Source organism: Epinephelus lanceolatus, chromosome 21 (assembly GCF_041903045.1).
Source record: "Epinephelus lanceolatus isolate andai-2023 chromosome 21, ASM4190304v1, whole genome shotgun sequence".
NCBI classification, from domain to species: Eukaryota; Metazoa; Chordata; class Actinopteri; order Perciformes; family Serranidae; genus Epinephelus; species Epinephelus lanceolatus.
The window spans coordinates 4052677-4069956 of NC_135754.1; the positions used below are offsets into that span (position 1 = coordinate 4052677).

A 17280-nucleotide genomic window follows, 5' to 3' on the forward strand; every position below is an offset into this window, starting at 1 on the left:
TCCACTTTGTGAGGCTGAGCATTCAACCACTGAAAGAATTCTCAACCACATTTGTATCAAAAAGCTAGAATATTTTGTCTTTGCTTACATGTACGAGTGCTGATGTTGTTTGTTGCACTGTGAAATCTGTGCAAACATCAAAATGATTTGGCCTGAGAAGCTGTTCTAAATGCAAAAGAATTGTAGGCAGCACAAGGCAGGAGGCTCTCTGGTAAATAAAATCAAAATGCATTTTGATCTGCATTGGCAGTGATTCACATTATATACAGAAAAACACAAAAAAAGCTGTGATGTGTCGGAGCTAGAAACTAAACACTGACAGTACAGATACTGTGGCAATGTGGTGAACTTTGGCAACAGATATATAAAGCTCTATCTCCTCTTACTTTGGATTCATAAATGCATCTTGTGTCTGTCTCTGTGTTAGCCCTTTGATAGACTGCTGACCTGTCCAGACTGAACGCCCCTTCTAACCCTTGCTATCCTGACCAGGGTTAGTGCATAGGTGGTTGGAAATTTATCTTGAATATGTTAGAAAATTAAGTAATTAAATCTTGAATGAATTCTTTAATGGCGCTCATAACATACCACCAGTAGTAGTAAACATATAGAACATACTTCTAAATCATATCTCAAAAAGTAAATGTGGACAGTTGAGGGAACCTGTGTGGAAATATCTGAATGAAATGGTCATTTGTCAAGAGAACACTTGGATATCTGGTAAAATGCACCTTTAATCTGGAGCAGAGGAAATTATAGTGAGCAGACTGGACACTAGGGGTCAGTGTCAGACCACAGCAGTGGCACACACACATACACACTTGTTTGCAAACTTAGTCCTGTGAATAGACAGGTCCCGCGAGTACACAGTGTTGATAAGAGTCTAAACTGGTTCTACCAGAGGTCTGGGAGCCTTGCTGAAAGTATTGGTCCTTATCTTAGTTTATTTATGAAACACATCTCATAATCGCACATAACACTTTTAAACAAGAAAATTCTCATGAGAAACTACAGTGAATACCATCAGTGAGTGAAATGTAATGGACCTATGGAGGAGCTGTCTCTGCCTGATGTTGTGCAGACCTTCATTTTCATGGGTACTGGTTATTCTTTGGCAGTGAAATGTTGCATAAGAGTATTGCATTCAATAAGGAGTGGTAAAACTACAACTATTAGGCTACAGTCTGTCGATAATGAAAAGGAGATGACATCAGCCAGGTGTAAATTGTGATCACATACAAAATTATACACACATACATAACTGTGAGCTCATCACACCTAGAAATGACAACAGAATCACTAAATAATGAGTAAATTAAGCAGAGTAAGATAACGCCAGAATTTAATCAGCTGAACAACACATGGGGTGGAAGGAATAGTTTTGCGTGTGTGGTATGTAATACACAAGGACTTTAAGCTTTTTAAGCATGATTATGTACTCTTTGTTTATGAATAATTTGGCCATCTGTTACTCAACAGTCCATGAGATCATTTTCTTTATGTTCAACAAATACTGCTGAAATTCAGTGAGCATGAAATGATTCATTTCCATATGCTCATCCCACAAGCTGTGAGAGGTGGGGGGGTTTGATTTTAAAAATGAAACAGGAGAGGAAATGCTGAAAAATAACACTTTCTTACAACGGGAGCGATGGTGTCCCCTTGGTTTCATGATCATGTCAGTTCTGCGATCACCCTGCCTTCCTTTCCCAGCCAGCAGCAAAGTTATTCTCGATTTTTCTCTTCCCATTTTCATCTTCTCCTTTTAAATTTGATTATCACATACACTGTCCAAACAAACACAAATGGACAACCCTTGAAGTGCTTTTGCAAACATGGTAAGATTTTCCTTAAGCTCTTTAAACTAAGCTCTTTTTTCTTTTTTAAACATACGATCTGTTGTCATAGTGAAACCTAAGTTGTTAAATGATGATTTGGATATTTTCTTTTACAACTTGGGTCCTTTTTTGTAGTTTTGGCCATCATTCCTGTTGGTAATATAACACTGTCTTGACAAAGTTAACTGCTGAGATTCTGGAATGCCATAACCCAGTGGTTCTCAACATTTTTTGTGTCAAGAACCCCTAAATTGACACTAGGTCACAGACCGCCATTTGATAAGAACTCATTTCAGGGACCTCCTTCTGAAAGGATTTTGCTTGTTAAATATGATTACATGAGTACATGAGTGCAGAATTCCATAGTTGTCAACCACAGTTGAGGAGCTAACCATGGAGGAAGTGAAACCTAAGATCAGAATCATCCTATGATATGGCATGGGTCTTCTGACACATTTTGCAGACACAAAGAGACATTAGCATTCATTAGGAGTGGTGTTCATGTCCACCTGGCAAGTGTAAGTCCAATAGTCACTGTATTTCATTTCTGGTTTTGGTCTCCACCAACTCCTCAGAATAATACCTGGCTTTTAGCTGCTAAATATTATATTTTCTCCAAGCTTCTAACTGTGTCTGTCGTTTGCTGCTGAGTAGGTAGCATACAGTGGGTTTGCAGAGCATTTGATGAGAGAAACAAAGTTGATGAGAGTGGTGAGAGTGAACTAAAACAGCAAAGTAGTGGGCCAAAACGCCAAAACCGTGAGCTGCAAAAACTCTGCATAGATCCATGGTGAAAAGCAGTGCCAGCTGATAAATCTCGGTGGGTTTATCACAACGAGGTACAGCTTTCACAGTATTCTAGTGCAGCTTTATATAATGGTCTTGAAATGAATTTTTTTTTACACAGGGACACTCTTCATGACAGGGCCTAATGATTAGGTAATAAAGCAGGCCCTCATCATGTCAGATTAGTTGATTCACATCTGTGTTGATCTGGGGCTGTTGCCTGCTCTGCCCAGTTGCTAATCCAGCCATGGTCGACCTCGCTGGAAAGGAGACTAACAAGTCAAAGACAGGAACAGTCCGAAATTCAGACAGGATGGAAACAAACCTATAGGTGTATGAAACCTTAGAAGGGAAAATAAATGTGAACATTACCAACCTCCTGGTTAATGTACAATACTAAATATAGTTGTGCTTGTACACAGTTTTCCTGTTTGATGAAGGATTATTACTGACATTTTGGGTGTGCCCTTTAAATTTTGTCTACAAAAAAAGTGATTGAGATAATCTGGACAAAATGTTATCTTGTTAACCACCTGTCTGATCATCTGACTGACCCATCAAACTTTTAGCAAAGTCATAATGTTCCCAGATCTCAACAATAACTTGTGGGTACTATGTTATCATAACTGATGTGAATAATGGCTAAAATTATATGAAAAAAAGACCCAAGTTGTAATCAACCATAACTCTTCTTAAGCAATCTTCTGAATCCCCACAATTAATTCTGTTTTTACAAAAGAACCTCAGGGATTTTCTTAGGATCTTGGCAAATTTCTTATTCTTTATCTAGTCGCTGTCTCTATCTCTGTCTTCATTCTCATGCAGAGCATCTTGGCTGTCCTCTTCATCCTCCTCAGCCTCTTCCTCATCCCCTCCTCCATTCATCATCTCCATCTCAACCTCCACTGCGCCCTCCTCAACCTCTCCACCTACCCCACTGAAGGGTTCAGCTTCCTGGGACACCTCCACCATCTCAGTGCCTTGGACCACCTCAACGGCACCCTCGCGTATTTTCTTGACGTGAAAGGTGAAGGGGGGCACCTTGTACACAGCAGTCTTGGACCGCGCGTAAACGACATGGTCTGGCGTGAAGGCCTTCTTCACCTTGTCACGGGATGTCTGCATCTTCTGCCTGCGTTCAGCAGTAACAGTCATCTTGTTTCCAAGCTTTCCCATCTTCTTCTCAATGTTGTGACGTGTCCTCTCCAGGTTCTCCTTGGTCTTCTGCTTGGTCTTCTCTATGTTATCCTTGGTTTTCTGCTTGGTCTTCTCCAGGTTCTCTTTTGTCTTCTGCCTGGTCTTCTCCAGGTTCTCCTTGGTTTTTTGCTTGGTCTTTTCCAGGTTCTCTTTGGTCTTTGCTCTGGTCTTATCCATCTTCTCCTTTGAGAAGACCGTCTTCAGGTTTTGTACACGTTGCAGGCTGCTGCGCTTGATGCGCTCAGCACGGGACTCCTCAATGGTCTCCTCAATCTCCACCCCCTCCTCATCTGACGAGAGGTCGACATGGGGTTTGTCTTCCTTCTCTCCTTCTCCTCCCTCCTCGCCTTCCACAACTTCCTTGAGCTCCAGCAGGCTGCCCCCTCTGCTTCCTGTCACAGACTCAGAAACCTTCATGGATTTGGAGACACTCAGTTTTGATGGAACCTTCACTTCATCCTGTGGAGAAGAGAACATAAAGAATGTTAATGCAACCAGTGTTAATGTGATGTAGAGAAGCCAGTGAGCAGAGAACCCTGCTGAAATTTAAGTTTTACTCATGAAATGATGGCAATGAAAATGTAGGCAGTCTATTTTATAAGCCACAAAGAAGTACAAAATATAGTATAAAAAGTAAAAGTAACTGGAAAATCACAGAGAAAAATCTGTTTTGATCTGCAGCAACTTCAACAGCTACCACATACCAAACTGGTCTCCCTCCCAACTTGTGAGATACCGACACTTGGTCAGTGGCTCATCATCGTGCGTCATCAATGGATGCTTTCAAGGCATCTTTTAGTGGCAGTATGAGATGCAGCATGCAGCATTATTTGACACTTTGGGTAACTACCATGATAAAAAAACTCAGAAAGTTCCCATAGGGCAGGAAGAGAGGTGGATGGGTTCAACAAATTCTTTCCCCCAGGAGCCTGATGTTCATGTCCCATGTGAAAACAAAGGTCAGTCGAGTTATTAAGGTATAAGGTATTGTGCTTGTATGTTTAGCATACTATGCTAGTGATGAGTGATGTTATATTACATCAGTAACAAGCATACTTATTTTAAGCCAATTATGTTTTTGCTAGACCTAACCATGTGCTTTTGTTGCCTAAACTCCAGGGGATTAAACCAAAAAACATTATGCATTTAACAAGCAGATGCTGTACATTTCCTGTGGAAATGGATGTTTGTTTTGAAAACAATCAGTGTATTGACCAAGCGTAAACAGGCACACCCTCCCTGAACATCCAAAACTGACACAGGAGGGTACCTAACATGGCATATTTTGATGTGTAGGGCCACTGACCAAGCATTGGTATGGGACAAGTTGGATGTGAGAATCTGTTCCACATACTATAATTAATGCACATGTATCAAGTTGTTGAACTTAAGCTTTGTAACTTTACTAAACCTAAGCTACACAACTTTACATTAAGTGCGTAACGTGACATAGCTGAAACATGATTGTTTTCCTAAACCTAATCTATGTAACTTTACTTTCCTAACCTACGCAACTTAACCTTCCTAACCTACATAACTTAACTTTCCTAACATCTCTGGCACTAATCAAATTAATAGAAGAAATCACAAATTGTATAGACAACAAAAAAATAGCAGTTGGAGTATTTTTGGACCTAAAAAAAGCCTTCGACACCACTGCTCACAACACATTATTATATAAACCAGAAAGGTATTGTATAAGGGGGGTTGGATTGAGCTGGCTTAAGAGCTATTTAAGAAACAGGCAACACTTTGTACAAATAGGTGATTATAAATTGGAGTACCACAGGGGTCAGTATTAGGTCCGAAATTATTTATATTAAAAAATCAATGACATATGTAGAGTATCAAACTTATTGAAACTTGTTTTGCTCGCCGACGATACTAATATTTTCTGTTCGGGGGCGAATTTGCAGCAGATTTTGAAGATGATTACAACAAATAAACAAATAAACAAACTAAAACTGTGGTTTGACCGAAATAAATTATCATTAAATCTGAGCGAAACAAAAATTATGCTGTTGGGAAGACATAAAACAGACTCTCATGTAGAACTGATAATAGATAATACACAAATAGAAAGAGAAATTAAATGAAAAATGAAATTAAATTTCTTGGTATAGTCCTTGACCACAAAATCTGCTGGAAACCCCATGTAAACCACGTACGAGCAAAGCTTTCAAAGTGCACTGCAATCCTTGGGAAAACAAGACATATTCTGGATCATAAATCACTATACACTCTCTACTGTTTACTGTTTTTACTGTATCTATTTTACTGTGTGGAGGTCTGGGGAAACATCTACAGAAGCACTCTCCAGCCAATATGCACACTACAGATAAGAGCAATAAGGACAATAAACATAAAGTACGAACAACTATGAAAAGCATGTGCGTATCGAGCTGTGGGGTGACTTTGTGGAACAGTTTGGAGAAGGAAATAAAACAAACTACAAACATAAATCTGTTTAAAAAGAAGTACAAAAATTATTTCTAAACAGGTACTGTATATATGTATGTTTATATACTCTCTCTCTGTGCACAGGTATACACAGGCCAACTGTGGTGAAAAACATGACTCACTAGTCAGGGTTTGCTACACAATAGAGACATTAGTGGCTAGCCTAAACAGAGATGTGGGCTGAGGCTAAGACCAAGTGGAATCTGTAACAAGACTCCAGGGTTCATTCATTTATGTCATACCAGAGGGAGACATGACAGAGAAAAATGTTAGAGACAATGGAATGGAAACATGGCAATGGAAATAGGTTAGAGGGGTTTTCTGGGAGCTGTGAGCGAAGTGTTGAAGAGTTACGCAACAGAATCACAGTTTGAGTGCAAGGCTGCACATACTTCTACTCACATTAATGAGATATGCATGGTACACACACAGGCTTTAAACACACACACAGACACACACTGGCTGGATGCAGCAGGGAGAAGAGAGCTCAACGATGTTCCCGTCTGGATCAGGGAGAATTGAAGTTTTGTTGTCTAATCATTTTGCTCTCTGCAGGCCAACACATGCTCTGATTCTCCCAAATACTGTATTCATCCAGAAACCGTTTTACAGAGCCTCGAGCAGCTACAGCAGGAGAGAGGTGGTATGACAGTGAGTCTGGTTTATTTTTCCTGTAGTTTGTGGTAGATATGCCCAGTAACCCAAACACACACAGTATGTTGAGTGTGTGTTCACACACATCTGCCCAGGGCTATGCACATTATTAACTACAGGTGTGGAAACCAGAGGTGCCAAAAACTCACATGAAAGTCCCCAGTGTTGGTCATGTCCTGAGTCAAGTCCCAATCAAGAGAAGTAAGTCCCAAGTCCAGACCAGTACTGTTAGTCCAAAGTCAAGTCTCAAGTCAAGACCAAGACAAAAGTCCCAGTCCTGAACTTTGTTTCAAGTTCTACACAAGTCAATAAGCACCCTTTGCCAAATGTGATGCAATTTTAAATTTGTAAACACAGAAAGTTAGTATATTGTATTATTTTTTTTGCAAATGATAACTATTAAAGGAATGGAAAGTGAATGAATTTTGTTTCTGAATATCATTAAAATAAATATAAAGATATAATGGATTAATGGCATCCTGAGCAGAGAATTGAGTCACGCTACATCTGTGTGTGTTGTGAGTCAAGATTGTGTGTGTACATGTGAGTATCTGTATGTGTATTCAACTGGCTAGCTAATTGCTGCCACTCTGCACTGTGCTGATTTGGCAATTATTGTTGATAATGCCGTCCCAACCCATGCCGTTATTGCGGAAGAAAAATGTCCCCCTCCCCAAGGTTAACACTGTTAGCATGCGTAAACATGTTCACACATCACTGCAAGATCAGCCACCACACCTGTTGACAACCGTGTGCAGACAACCTGAATTATAGATATACTCTGAATGTTGTACACAGCTCCTTTAATTCTCAGAAGGAGGAGTGAAATTAAGGAAACAGGTTTACGCTCCCCAAAAGATGGACCCATTCCATTTTGGACACTAATAGCCACAGCCCACAGGATCCCTGTGGGCTGTGGCTACTAGTAAACCAGCCAGTAATCTAATTTAAGAATTTCTTATCTAATTTAAGAATTATCTTATTAATTTGATCACCCCATGACCTTACTATTAGCACCCCAGACAAAGTAGCCTCGCAACATGCAAGGCTCTAAGAATAGCAGTTCCATCATTCTGGCAGTAATGGACCTACAGCCTCCAGGGGCCCACTAGTTTGTCTTTGGTTGTTTAGCCTTGTTACATAAAAATCTTGCTCAGCACAGTTTTACACCTCCTGTACAGAACACAAACCACAAGTAAGTATGACCGCCCGACCCAACCCGCCCTGTCAAAGCATTCCTACACAGCACCCCTTAATGCTCCACTCTTTCCACCATCTATCCCTCCTTTCCCTTGGCCCTTCCATCTGCCATCAACCTTTTCCTTGCCTTTCTCTGTTTGCACTGCAGATGAGGGAGCCTTTCTTTCCCTTTCTCTCACATGCCTCATTCACCTCGTAAATACAATGCTCCAGCTTGTTAATGAAGGGGTGGAAGAAGAGGTGGTGGTGGGGGGGGGGGGGGGGGTCTTCCTCTTTCCATCACAGCAAATCCTCGTCCAATTGGGCTCCTAAATGTCTGCATGAGAGCTAATACTCATTGTACATATTGTCTTTTCCTCTCCCTCTACACCGCCTCTATGGTCAAAACAGGAACACAGCAGAGCCAGAACAAAAGACTACAGAGAAGGGGGGGTTAGGTGTGGAAAAGGAAGATGCTTTTCTGCTGTCGTATGAATCGAGTAATAGCACAAGTGGGATGATGCTTCAGAGTCTTGGAAAACCATCTGCTCAACAGGAAGATGATAGCATCAAAGTGTTGGCTGGAAGGTGAAGGTATGAGAGCTGGGGGGGGGGGCTCCTTTCTATTGTGTTCTGTTGCAATGTGATGGTGGTTTTATGAAGGTATTGTACTGCAGTATCTTGGGTAAACTTGACCTTTAATGAGGGATCTCGGTTTTCCTGAACAGCTGTGTTGACAGGCGGGGTGCTGGAAAATACCTGCCTCGCTAAAATTCATTACATCTTGTTTCGATCTCAGGGACAATACAGTGGGTGTTGTAAATTGCTTTAGCAGTGTGTGGTCCAAGTCTCTGACATGGCCTCACAGTTTGTCCCAAGAGTTCTTATTGAAGGTGGATATTAGGGTTGAATGTTTGCGTGCAGCTTTCTCTCATGGGAATAGATCCCTTTTCTCCAAGGAGAATGGAGTTTCCTGCCATAGCTCAAAGGAACAGTTCAACAATATAAAACTCCTAAATCAAGTGAGGAAAACTGCAAATTTTATGAACATCAAATACACATCAGCCCATTAGAGTATGAGATATGTGACCTGCAAAGTTGACATTTTGACCCTGGAGCAGTTCTGGGAAAAAGTGTTTGTCCAAAATTAAAGTGGGGATTTTTATAAGTATAAGTTAATATCATGGAAAACTCCTCTTTAAATGTTGATATAGCTTGTGTACAAATGGACATTTTGACCTCAGGGTTGTAAAATGGAAAAGTTCAGGGGATCACCAGAAACATTAGCTTTGGCGACAGTGAGTATACAAAGCCAACCAACTGCTCAACCAACTGAACGACCATTGCCATCATTTGGCCCCACTGTTGGCAGGGCACAGTAGGTAGCACTAAACTACGCTGTGGGAAATAATTGCCAAGGTCAGTTGCAAGCCTTAGCCATGGAGTCAACATTGGGGTTAACAAAATTTTATGGAAAAAATTCTAAATGTGAAAAACTAATTTCCCATTTTTTTATATTATCTGTCATGAGCAAGTCCATCTATACAGTATACAGGATATTGTATGAATATCCAATAAATAAAAGCTACTGTCTACACATGCAAGACGACATAAATGATTAACACTTAACTGAAACATTACAGGTGCCAACTGACAAATATAACATATTAAAGAAATTAATGTTGGTTGAACACACCCATGAGCACTGTTGTTAAAGACTAAAGATTTCATCTGTCATTTGCTCAGGTACAAGTGTGCAAAGCCAGTGAAATTCTTGTAAGCATTGTTGGTTGCTAGGTGAATGTGTGGCTAATTAACTGCAGATAATTTAGCCTAGGTTTTGTTTCAATATTGGAGGAGATACATATAAAACAGGCTTTTTTGGCTCCTCCAACAGAAAATTTTGAGCATCAAACATTAAATTACCTGCATTTATGCACCAATCACTGCCTCTTCTGAGTCAAGTTATAGTGTAAATGTCTTTAATTTTGTCAAAATAAAAGTCCTCTGTGTCACCTCCCCAAAATCTTCACCTGACCACACGCACAACTGCATACCATACAGCATAATATTGCAGAGCATAGGAACTTTTTTGTTTGTTGGTTTTGTTTGCTTTTTCATCAGTATACATGGGGCAGGGGATGGCAGCATTTTGAGCACAATGACACCCTATTGACCCTTTTGTGTCAGGTGTGCTGAAGTGGTTCCAAAATTATAAAACACATTTTCAGTGAATCAGATTACCAAAATTAACTGACATGCAGTGAACCTGGGTCTTTTTCAGAGTCTGGGGCCATGAGACAATTGCTGCTTTGGTCAGCAGGTAATCCAGCCTTTACTCACATGGTTCTTGTTGAGAATGAGTTGTTTCTCATGGAGGCATGATAGAATGATGGACCATAGAAAATAAAACCATGAATAAACAGGACCTGGCGCAACTATTCTAGAGTCATTTTAGGCTTCATGGAATATTTATTATACATTATGTAACCCTGCAATATATCTGAATCCCATAAGCTATTTAAATCAGGTGTAGCTGAACTGTTCCCTTATCTGTGAGGAGCCTGCACACAGAGTGTGCTTGGGAAAGCCCAGTCTGTCAGTTCAGAGTGTCGGAGGTCACAGGCTAATATGCTTGCATAAGAAGGACTCAACAGAGGCCAGGGTACAGGAGGGAAATCTGGACTGTGTGCATGCGTGTGTGTGTGTGTGTGTGTGTGTGTGTGTGTGTGTGTATAAGTACATGGAAAGAGTGTATGGGGAAGTTCAGGCATTCACCTTGGTGTGTTGACTTCCTGACCCTCCTAATTTAATGGGACATTGTTCTCCATGAGGCTGCCGCACAAAAGACAGGAAGGTACACTCTGAGCCATGGAAAATAGGCGAATGGGGTATGTAATGGTTATGTGAGTTAGAGTTTGTTTTCGTGTGTGTGTGTGTGGCAGTGAGACTACATTTTGCCTTTAGCTCTTGCAAAATATGCACAGGGAGATCATTTCCATATCTGGGTTGCACTTAAATTACAAAATGACAGTCAGGAGGGAAGTTAGTTGCAAAACACATTGAACCACAATGTGTGTGTGTGTGTGTGTGTGTGTGTGTGAGAGAGAGAGAGAGAGAGAGAGAGAGAGAGAGAGAGAGAGAGAGTCAGTGTGTCCTGGAGCTATGGGAGTAGTTGTCTCATGATTTGTTTCAGCACAATATGCTCTCTGCTCTTTATCTCCTGTTGTGCCTTCATTTTGATTTGTGTGTGTGTGTGTGTGTGTGTGTGTGTGTGTGTGTGTGTGTGTGTGTGCGTCTATGTCTGTGTGTCTGTGTGTCTGTGTGTGTGTGTGTGTGTGTGTGTGTGTGTGTGTGTGTGTGTCTCTGTGTGTGTATTAGTGTGTGGGTTCACAGTGTACTGGATTTCTGTAACCACTGCTGGGTTCCACACTCCCACCACTAATAACACACACACACACACACACACACACACACACACAAGCCACAGTATTGCAGTATTCTTTCTTTCTTTCTTTCTTTCTTTCTTTCTTTCTTTCTTTCTTTCTGCCTCCCCCTCCTCAGTGTGTCGGTGGTGGACAGATTGCTGGATGTAGTGACTCATGGCTAGTGGAAAAGTTATTCATCTGATAGGTGTTCACTGTACTTTGACTCTGGCTCTCTCCCGCAACACTTTGTTAGCTCTCTGGCATAACACATTATAAGCAGCCTATGTCATCAGCTAAATACCTAAATTACTGTAATAGCACATTATAGAGTATAGCACATCCAAGCTAGTATCCCAGTCTTGAGTCTCTAGTTTGGATCAAATTCAGTATGTGGCATTTACATGGCATGGGTAAACTTATCATCGACCTCCCTGCTCACAGGACATTATCCAGATGTGTGATTGTCTGCATGGAGACATGTTTTTGACACTTCGATATCTGGCCACTCTCTAGCGCCTTTTACACTGCCTGTTCAAGGTGAGAATTTCACATCATTATGCTAAAATTCACTGTGAGTCTGCTGTATGACAAGTCCAGCCACTGTCCAGTTATCAGTGAGTTTGTCACCTGGTGTGACCAATTCTTAACATATCCAAGACAAAGAATATAATCATTGATTACAGAACCCATCCTTCAATCTATGACACCACAATCATTAAAAACCAGGCTCCTGACCAAGTTGAAACCTAGTAACTCAGGACAGTCAAAGACTCTAAACTGATGTTTGAAAAAAATTGTGAGGCAGTGCATAAAAAAGTACATCAGCATTTGTTGAGGCCAATACTGTTTTGTTACATGTCACCTCTTTGTTGCTTCAGTAATGCATGCTGGAGCACACACTCGAGTGGCCTGATGCCACCGTCATTTAGTTTCAATACAAAGGTGGCCTGAGGAAGGGACTTCAAAGAGGTCCTATAGCACTATCTCTGTGTAAAAAGGGCTACAGTTATTTCTGTACGACTTGGGTTTCTCCTTCCCTGGTCTCTGCTGTATTTACCCATCCGCTGTCTCTGCTCTGCATTTCAGTATTTTTGTTTTACTGACTAACCACTACACACTGTAAAGCTGGGCAGACACAGAATCTTGTACTTTGTTTTAACTCACTAGACATGTTTTATTGGCCTTTCTGCACAAACAGAAATTACGGCTTTCATGCTCACACTGGACAGAACAATTGACTGGCATCAATATGGTGATCTCTGGACACTGAACACATGGAAGCCCTAGTTAGTTTTGTCCAATGACAATTTCAATTCCATGTTTATTCACACAAGATCAATGCTTCCTTAACATTGCTGACCAAACAAGACAGGCAGCATTAAGAAAAATAGGGAGCCGCATATGGATGATGCAGAAATATGGTCTGTTCTGCAGCCAAGATCACCTTTATATCACAGTCAAGACTCATTCATATGTTTTAACCACAACATTTAAAATACTGCTCTGGTTTTATCACACCCCAGACGTTATTTTGTAACAAATCTTCTGACAGCAGCCATGTGGGAGATCGGATCACTGAACTGCTCAAACTGCAGTCAATCAAAATTTCTGACATGCCAGAAATCCAACCAATGGTCCAAGCACCAGATTGTTGATATTTCAGGCCATTAATAAGGCTGCACTTCAAACAACAGTCATCTGGCAGAAATTCAGCTGGATTCAAAAAAGAAGTCAGAGGAGACCAATACAGGGCTAAAATCTGACTAAATCCAGACAGTGTCTGTCTGGCTTAACTCGAGTTCAAGACACGTCTGAACACACGGTAGTCTCTTATCGGAAATCTCGATATAGTCATGGGACTATATGTCACAGTATTAGTTTTTCAAGGATATGACCTTATCCAGGACTCTGAAAGCATATATGATCTTCTAATGGATAATACATAATCATGATACTCCATAAACCTGATCATAACCCAGATGTATACACAACAATAGTTTTAGAGCTTCTCTGGAGGCAGAAATAATATCACTGGTTAAGATTTTATTTGTTTCTTTAAATGATGGCCGTACGGATAAACATTGTTGCATATGGAAAAACAGTGCAATTGATGTAATATATAGCCTGGCATGTAGCTAATTTGCAGCCCCGTACCCGTTTATTTATTAGTTATAAACCTTAAAGATCTTTATTTTTCTGACAAAGCAAGTTCAAAGTAAGGTGATAAGGTAAGAGAGGCTAATTCCATCTTAAATCTAAGCAGCTATTAATATGAAGCCTATAGTTCTTACAAAGACCATCATTGTGTATATGCGTCAGTTGCTGAGATCAGCTGGCTGATCCTCTGTGTTGTCAGCACAACGCAGTGTTTCTCTTTCATGATGAGTGTGCATAGTGACTTCTGTCCCACAGTCCACTCTGCTGCAGCATAGCACAAGCATATGCCTGAGCCCCCACAGCTTTTCACTCTGATAAAGCTGGTTTTAGTTGTAGTAGATTTCATTTTAGTTTCCAAGTATGAAGATAAGATTTCTTAATAAAAAAATGCCAGCATCTCATTTCATAGCACCACTACAAGGGGTCAGTGGGATTTTTTTTTTTTTTTTTTCAAATTTTACTCATAGGAGAATTAAAGGGCCAACGCAGAGGTTTGCAATTTTTGCAAACCATGCTGCATTAGATTGAAAAATTAAATGTATTTATATATGTGTCAATATGTGTTTATTTAGATTATATTATAGTTTAATTTATCCATATTTAATATACTATGATATCGTATGGGCAAGTACTTCTCCAACTACAAAATAATGCTGCTGCAGAAACTGTTTGTTAGATTAGGGACCTTTTCTGAGGTTGTTGTACCAAGTGCACCTCCCTTTTTTTAAACTGCAATTGTTGACGTGAATATCCTTCACATTTGTCTTCAAAGTGAATATGAACTACAGATTTACCTTGTAGTTTTAGGTACTAATATGTCAATAACTCTTAGTTCCACACAACTAGACAGGCTCAGAATCTTCATCTTCCTTCGTATAAAAGGTTCTGTGGTCTAGACCATCACAGTGAGCGTCAAGTCTGCATTCACTTTTGTCACAGCTACATTATTCTTATTTTGTTTATCTGCACTTATACTGCATAAAAATGCAATAATATTGCAACTGACAAACATGATTGCAAACTTGATGTGCACAAATAGATTACAAAAGTGTAATTTTTAATTTCATAATGAGATGGAAATTAATTGAAAAAATGGCTGCCTGGCGCAGATATATGTCCAAAAATCTAAAACTGTGAAGAATGATTGCAAAAATGGTCAGCAAGAATATAAAGTACACACATGCAGTACATGAAGTGTACATGCTTAAGGATCTGATATTTGCAGTGGTGTAATGTAACAAAGTAATAATACTTTGTACTTAAGTACAATAACAACATACACAGTACACAGCACACACTGTTTCTATTGGGTATGCAAACATACTTTACACTGATTTTTTTTTTTTTTTTTTAAAGATTATTTTTTGGGCTTTTTGCCTTTAATCGACAGGACAGTGTGGAATGGGGAGAAAGAGAGAGTGGGGGGATGACATGCAGCAAAGGGTTGCAAGCTGGAATCAAACCTTCTACCGCTGCAGTGAGGCATCGCCTCTGTACATGGGGTGCCAGCACTATCCACTAAGCTACCAACACCCCACTTTACACTGAATTTATGCACAATACTTAAGTACTGTAACAAAGTAATAATACTTTGTTACAGTACTTAAGTATTTTTTGAGAGTATCTGTACTTTACTTTAGTTTTAGATTTCTGTCAACTTTGACTTTTACTCCAATACATTTACCCTAAGCATCTTAGTTACTTCCTACAAATAGGGAAGGAAGGGTGGAGGAAGGAAGGAATGGATGGACAAAAGAATGTTTTCTTCAAGTGTAACATAGCTTCATTTTTAAGGTGGTGTACATGTTAATAGGAAATTAACTTAATAATTCTCAAAAGTCTGACTGCTTGCTGTTTTATTAACAGCATTTACTTTTACTTTTAATACTTAAGCACATTTAAAATAATAAAATGACTTTTGACCCTAATATCAGATACTTTAAGACTTAAACTCCTGTAATGTTCTAATAGGTGACTTAAACATCTGCCAAATTCATTTAAGACCTCTGTACTTTTGGCTTTAAGGTACTTCATCCACCACTGAATATATATAACCACAATGGTGTGGTGCTTTAAACGAGAATATTACAGGAGTGTCCTGATATCTTAACAACAGTTGGAGGACAAGCACCACTCCAGTTTGCATTTTGGTGTTCATCCTCTCCCCCTTGTGTATTATGACTTACGTCTCACTCCCATTCTATATCTGTGTTTCCTGAAAGTCTCCTTTCAAAGATGTTTGGGATTTTTCATGTGGGCATGTTTGGATTTTCTGGGCGTAGCCAGTGGTGAGCCACTGTGCCTATCAACCGGCACAGGGAAACCATGGCAGCAATAACAATGCCACAGCACTTACCTCAACCAAGTGTGTGCCAAGAGTGTGTCTATACTTCCAGCCTCAGGATGAAAATAATGATGTTTTTCAGCTCAGTCCATGATTATGTTCTTTATCTCATTAGCATTACAGTGTAGTTTCTGATGAGAGCTTTGTCTAAAGTCTACAAATAAAAATCATGCCAGAACTAACCATTTTTAGTTTTATTGCCTTCACTGGCAGTCCAAAACACTCAGTTGCACTTGTGTCTCCATGGTAACAGTGGTGAGTCTGACTGGAACTATAATGTTTCCAGATGAACGAAACGAGATGTTTCATTAGAAAAGAGACGAGTCACAGAGCAGGCCTACTACTGCTGGAAGGGTGTGTGTGTGTGTATGTGTGTGTTTTTGTGTAATAAAGTTCTTTGTGTGTGTGTATGTGCAATTGTGCACTTCTTTGACTTTGCCTGTGTGTGTGTAAGTGTGTGTATGTGAAGGAGCACACCATGGAAGCTTTCCACTCTCAGCCCACACTGCAGCCACTCATCAGCCTGATGCAGAGAGAGAGAGGAATCCCACTGCAACACACCCTTCTCTGTTTCTGTTTTCCTGTTTAAACTCAAACCGCTGAGAACTCCCCTACTGCTGTGGAAAGGCCAGATGTGTGTGTGTGTGTGTGTGTGTGTGTGTGTGTGTGTGTGTGTGTGTGTGTGTGTAATAGAATGCACAATCATACAGTATATGTACAGTACAGAATGCACGTTGCTCATAGGTACAGTACACACACACACACACACACACACACACACACACACACACACACACAGTGAGGGGATTTTCCAGTAAATCCAGGAAAACAGGGAATCCTCATGATACAGCTTCTGATGCAAAGAGGAACTGGGCCGGTCTACGAAGCAAATGAGGACACTGTATTTCTCTTGCTAGAACTGTGGAATTACAAATACCCCTTCACTTAAGCTGAGGAAACAATCTTACCACAAGGTCTATTTAGTAGCTGTTGTGGAGCTTTTGATCATTTCACATGATGTTCATCAGCTGAAGTTGTCATGGAACTGTAGATGATCATGTGATGTGATACTGATCAAAAGCTCCACTAATTGATTTCTTAACTTCTGTTTTCAAGACCAAGAATTAACTTTGATTCTCAACTAGCTTAAATCATACCCTATAGCTTATGCAACAGGTTCCATAGAGCACACACAAAAAGAAAAATGGAAATCAAACGTCTTACAGAGCCTCTGGTT

General features: G+C 40.1%; 1 protein-coding gene across 1 annotated transcript in view; it reads right to left on the minus strand.

The window, feature by feature from the left end:
* Positions 1 to 1762: 1762 nt before the first annotated feature.
* The window catches only part of LOC117247081 (caveolae-associated protein 1-like), a 41479-nt gene continuing 25961 nt past the window's right edge, over positions 1763 to 17280 (minus strand). Inside the window, exon 2 of the mRNA XM_033611253.2 lies at positions 1763 to 4280. Coding sequence (XP_033467144.1) covers positions 3411 to 4280 — 870 coding nt within the window. The 3' untranslated portion in view covers positions 1763 to 3410. The remainder of the gene's footprint in view (positions 4281 to 17280) is intronic.